Here is a 6,000-nt window from a genome sequence, read left to right as displayed (position 1 = left end):
ACTGGAGTAGAAGTTTAATTAATTCGGTGCCGATCATATCACAGGTAGAATCGGAATCAGATGAAACTGCAACACGATGAGTGCTAATGAATCTAGTTATGTTTCAGTGTCACCCGGTGTGACAGTTGTCGACACTATCCTAGTAGCATTGATTACTCTTACTGGAATGATTGGCAACAGCGTACTCCTTGCAGCCTACTACCTCCACAAGGATTTGCAAACGCCTTCGAATGCGTTGGTCGTCAACATTGCTATTTCTGACTTGATCATGTGTTGTGTTGTGCACCCGTTCATTCTTATGTCGATCATAGGTCGAGGCAGCGTGACTCTCTCCGATACGACTTGCTTCGCCATCGGAACGATCATGGTCATCACGTATGGTGTATCATTATGGGGCCAAGTGACAATCGCCATCAATCGGTTCATTCGCGTCTGCTTTCACACGAAATACGATAAAATTTACACGTTTCGAAACAACACTATTAGCATAATCGTGTTGTGGCTGTGTTGTATAACGATTACGTATGGGGGCGCTGCGATGAACACGTGTACGTATCACTACGACCCAAGACAATTTGAATGTACCTACGCGTCGCGCGGTGATACGAAATGCGCCGGGATGCTGATCACCGGCATTCTTCTGCCATCGGTTATCACGTTTTTGCTATATTCGCGCATTTTTTGCGTCATCAGAAGATCTACCTCTCGTCTGTCGAGTCACGCCGAAGCTCGCCCCAGGGAAAGCACTACTAGCGGTAATAGCAATAAACACGCTAAAAAACGTGAATCTCGTGACCGGCGAGCTGTGATGACATTGTTCACAGCGTTTCTAATGTTAGTTTTGCTCTTCTACCCGTACGCTATTGTCATCATAGTTGACAGTAACGCAAGCAGTGGCACTTTGGACCGAACGATACGGTACCTGGCCTGGTTTGCGTCGATCAGCACGTGCACAAATCCGATCGTATACGGTTTGATGAACAGCAAGTTCAAAATCGCTTACAGCGATATCTTCTGGAGTTTACGCCATTGCAAACGCGAATCGAGTGACGGCAAACATACTCTACGGCGGGGATCGAAATTCTATGTCCCGAGAAGCTCTAATACTGCTACATAACTATATTCGAGGTGGGAATACACGTGGAACAATAATATTTGAGCAGTAATTATCTTTCAGTAGAATTCCACTTGACTCGTCTTTCGACCGGCTGTTCAATATTTCTCACTTTCTCAGTGTCTGGACAGCGAAAGAACTTAATCGAAAAGCGTTAGATCAGTATAATCAAACCTCTTAATATCTAACTACTATATTGTACGCTCTCAAAACGTATATACTCATTATATATATATGTAATGAAATATCTAATCCTAGCTGGAAAATAAAATCATCTCAATAGTTGTTTTAAATCATCTTGTCTAATCTCGTCGAACCCCTAAACTGTATTGGAAGCTAATCATTATGAATATCGCAATGACTATACAAATTTGACATGTTGAATTGCGGCAAATGTTTTGTTTGAGAAAGAATAGACGAAAATGCTGTTTTATCAGCTCACAAAACACATTTATTGTGTTCTATACTTTTATATAAATGTATTTGTTAATAAAATAATTTCGATGCGCGCAAAACAGGACGTGTTTAAACATGAAATGATTTTTGCCTATTCAAAACGAATACATGAAATTGATTTTATCACCAAATTCTAGATAACGATCTATTCAGAGAATCCGTATCCATATGGAACCATTGTTTTGTTTAGATTTCCCTGCGATTTTAATTAGATCAAATCATTTCATTTTCATTAACATATTCTATATGCACGTGGACACATGGCGACTGTACTGGATTCAAGTAATGAAATAGATAAACCACTACAACATTTTTTGAATCAAATGCAATTTGTCAATCCGAGACATCCATATTGCCATGACTGATTTGTTTATTTTACCCGATCTGATCTGAAATTGGAAGAAACTGTGATTATTTAAACAGAATCTATCGTCGACTAATAATAGGAACGCGTCGGTTCGAGGATTTGTTTTGCCACTAAAGCCAAATGTCTATCTCAGTAATATGAACCTGGATCATCGTAAATAACTGTGCTAGTAGTCTGGCTCATCAGTATCATCTTCATAGCTGTCATCTAGAAATACAGACGAAGGCAACATCGCTACAATTCTAATGTAGTGAATAATTTCGTCAAAGTCGATTATAAGTGCTTTACCTCCGTGATATGAGCCCGATTCATCGTCTCCATTGACGACTGGCTCGTTTCCATCAGGATAATCTTCATCTTTAGATAGAAAATCATATTTAGACGAAGGCAACGTCACTATAATTGAATAATTTCGTTAACAGTCCCAAAGCCGATTTAGTGTGATATGTACCCGAATAATCTTCTCCGTTGTGGACTGTCTCACTTTCACTAGTATAATCTTCATCGCTGTCATCTTGAAATAAAAAATCACAATCAGACAAAGGAATCATCACTAAAATCTAAAGAAGTGAATAGTTTTCTTTTGGTAAAACAACCAAAAAAATATTTTTTCCATTCTGACACATCTATATGGGTTTCTGTCATTTTATTTGATTATCTAAACGACCAAAATGTTATCGAAAAAATTTAATACCACCGTCAGATTCGCCGTTAGATTCGGCATTTTCATTGGCTGCTTGTTTGGCATTATTGGCATCGTGCGCTGCTTGGGAATTGTCAACGCTATTGCTTTGCAACGTAGATGACGCACTTCCTTTAGGTCCACCGCCAACACCGACGAGCTCTGTTGGCTGTTCGGCTATGCAGAAAATATCAGATCAGATTGTTTTCTTGATGGATGATACAAAGTTTACTCAATAATAGCATTGAACTGAGTTACACGACATCATTTGTGAACAGAATAGAAGAAAAATATCAATGCATTTTGATATATCATTCACCTTTCAACTTCGCTGCTTCCCCCGCATAATTCATATTACCAGCTTGAAAAACAAATATGGATGAATTATGATAATGTGAACTGTAAATTTTTCTTTTCTTTAGATAGCGCGAATGTATACTTACACTTTGAACATAAACCACACATTACCGGACACTTGTCGAATATGTTATCCGTATCGCAATCCGCACGACTACACGAGTGTCCAGAATCATCGGTGACACCTTTCGTACAATCAACTGAAGTTGAAATAAAATGACTTTCTTGCAAACGTCTCCAGAATGTGCATACAATGATATTCAGTATTTTGTAAATGCATGTGATGGTACTACAGTATTGTCGTATTTCTAAAAAGACCCGTCATCGACAGAACAACGTCAAGATATCTCAACGTCCGCTCTCCACACTTACGCTCGCAATTAGGTCCAACGATCCACGGCACATTAGGACAGATACAAGTACAGTTTTCAGAATTCATCCTACCACCATTCAAACAGAACATCACATCTTTACATTCTGCAAAAAGCACGCGAATAGATATCATACTTATATGTTTAATAATAATAATATGTATTTATTTTTCAATATATGTACAAGATTTGAAAATATATAGATATCTATATAATGATGTAATTGTAATTGAACTTAAGTACATACATGTATTTACAAGTTTTCATTTCAATAATTCATTATAGACACATTAACCAATTGGCGTCACTAGACTAACTTATTTTTCTTTCGAGGACAGATTCTTATTTTCGTCGATATAAATATCATTGCCATTTCGCTTACCGCACAAGCCAGTCTCATTATTAAAGTTTTCCTTACAGCTAGAGCCTCTTATAGTTTCAGACTTATTGTACGGTCGATCATTTTTACCGTAATAATCCGGTTCATTCCCACTGTAAATAAACACAGCGAGTCAAAATTACGAAAAAGGTCCCCCTCAAACCGTTTTATTCATAATACTTTCGTTGATCTCATGCCTTATATTGTGTTTCTATGGTGGCTGATTCGGGATATGTAAAATTGTTTTTTCGTCCTTCACGAAAACGCACAAAAACAAATCTGACCGCGCAAAAACAAATATTACCGCGCAAAAACAAACTTTTAACGCGCAAAAACGAAATAATCCGTTTTTGCACGGGCGCAAAAACGAATATTTGTTTTTGCGCGGGCGCAAATACGAAAGTGTTTCAGCTCATCTTGAAAATATTGTTTTGAGGACGTAGGGGAGGGTTTAGATAGATAGATTACTAAGAAGGCCCAGAAGGCGAGTTGCCGCCACTAGAACAACGTTCAAAGAATCCATGACTAGACTCACCTTCGAGCGTAATTACACACGAAATATTCACCCGGATTTTTTCCGATTTCGCAATAAATCATGCCACATCCAACCAGCATGCTATCAGCCCACATAATCTAGAAGATCAATGACATAATGTATATTAAAAAGGTTACGTTATGCGTGACAGATTGTAGATAGATTTTATAAATCTATTTGCCAAAACAATTTCGTTTGATTTTGATTAATCAAAGAAGGCCATTGATATAACCTGCGTATAATGTCCAGTTCCCTCGTTTCCGCCGTCTTCAAAATTAAAGTTCTCCTCCTCCTTTTCATCGTACCAACTCTTGATCGCTTGTTGCCATGTACTGCCCTTGCCACTAGCGCAAAACCAATTCTGTCCGTACGCGTCTCTTCCTGCAAAAAATTGTGAACTGATCTGAATGAATAGTAAGAAGGCGTCTAAAAAAACGTTACGCATGGCTCATATTGAGACTCTTAAGATGAAATTTCAATTTTTGCAACTCTGCGATACATTCGTTCCACCACGCTACGGCGTGGAGTAAAAATACCGAGGCAATATCTGTAAATAACCAGATTACCAGGAATAAATCGAGCGGTAATAGGATCGTGATCTGGTCCACCACCCCGTGCATGGCACATCGAGTTCGCCCAACCGAGCGCTGTCTTAGCTGCTTCTTCATCCCAATACTGAATTAAAAATCAAACTAAAATCATGAAAATGAAAGACCGCGTAGATGATGTTAGTGTTCACGGTGGAATATATCATGAAACGAAGCTAGGAAAAATAAGAGAAAGTCAGAAAATACCATTTTGAACATGTATTTCGGTGGTGGATCAGCCTCCCCGCGGTATTTATTGTGTTCGTGTAATATGATCCGTTTATCGGCATCCGATGGAGCTAGAAAACGGTAACAACAGACGGCACAGTAAGGATTCTTCGTCGATCAAACGTGTATCTTTTGCGAAATTATTCGAAAAAGTGCGTTAGAAATAGACGTACGTAGCCCATATCAACGCGCTTAACAGATCATATTTCAATTTTCATTTGCATTAGAGAACGATAACCACACTCAAACGTGGTGAACGGATAATAAGATAAAAACCCACTATCTACAGATTAAAACAATTTAAAAACAAGAATTTACTTATTCGAACAATCGAAAATATAAAATACACGACGTTTCGATCTCACCCTAGATATCATCGTCAGGTGTGACCTGACACCTGACGACGATCTCTAGAGTGCGATCGAAACGTCGTGTATTCTATATATTTTTTAGATTGTTCGAATAAATAAATTCTTGTTTTTAAATTCTTTTAATCTGTAGATAGTGGGTTTTTATCTTATTATTCATTTTCATTGTTTTTAGAAGTAACGTTTCGCTTTTGTCCTACGTACTTTTTGCGTTTTCTGGACGTAGGCACATACTATGCGTCGTTTTCTTTGAAATATCTATCAGCGTCTGCGGACAGTCCTAAAGAAATAATAGTTGAATACTGATGATAATGAATTCGACTTACCGTTAACAAACACCATGACGAATCATTCGTAGTAGTTAGGTGTTTTATATTCCATGCAGTGTCAAATATTCTAGATGTAAATCATTTAAGTAGATACAAGAAATCAGGAGCGGATTTAGGGGGGTGGTCTCGGGGTCCTGTCCCCGCCTTCCCACTGAGGTTGCTCTTTTTGTCAAGACAGTTAAAGCTTGATAGTTAAAAGCTGCTAATTTGACACCCATCCTCTCGGA

At 38.3% G+C, this 6,000-nt stretch overlaps 2 protein-coding genes and 1 long non-coding RNA gene across 3 annotated transcripts; 1 reads left to right on the top strand and 2 right to left on the bottom strand.

The window, feature by feature from the left end:
• LOC141900132 (melatonin receptor type 1A-like) lies at positions 1-1,384 on the top strand. Its single transcript, XM_074786890.1, has one exon. The coding sequence runs from the start codon at positions 77-79 to the stop codon at positions 1,115-1,117; it is 1,041 nt and encodes a 346-aa protein (XP_074642991.1). The 5' UTR covers positions 1-76; the 3' UTR covers positions 1,118-1,384.
• Positions 1,385-2,095: 711 nt separating this feature from the next.
• On the bottom strand, positions 2,096-2,445 carry LOC141900740 (uncharacterized). The gene is made up of 3 exons (XR_012618757.1): positions 2,389-2,445; positions 2,226-2,294; positions 2,096-2,144 (listed from the first exon to the last, which is right to left on the bottom strand). It is a non-coding gene; the product is annotated as an uncharacterized LOC141900740 (long non-coding RNA).
• A 485-nt stretch (positions 2,446-2,930) lies between these two features.
• LOC141898305 (cysteine-rich venom protein VAR8-like) lies at positions 2,931-5,786 on the bottom strand. The gene is made up of 9 exons (XM_074784147.1): positions 5,771-5,786; positions 5,056-5,147; positions 4,828-4,936; positions 4,494-4,642; positions 4,262-4,359; positions 3,730-3,839; positions 3,349-3,453; positions 3,063-3,176; positions 2,931-2,980 (listed from the first exon to the last, which is right to left on the bottom strand). The coding sequence occupies exons 1-9, from the start codon at positions 5,784-5,786 to the stop codon at positions 2,931-2,933; spliced, it is 843 nt and encodes a 280-aa protein (XP_074640248.1).
• Positions 5,787-6,000: the final 214 nt, after the last annotated feature.

The sequence above is a fragment of the Tubulanus polymorphus genome, chromosome 2 (genome assembly GCF_964204645.1).
Source record: "Tubulanus polymorphus chromosome 2, tnTubPoly1.2, whole genome shotgun sequence".
Lineage (NCBI taxonomy): Eukaryota > Metazoa > Nemertea > Palaeonemertea > Tubulaniformes > Tubulanidae > Tubulanus > Tubulanus polymorphus.
The sequence above is the reverse complement of the archived record's forward strand: the minus strand, read 5'-3'. Positions and strand labels throughout refer to the sequence as shown.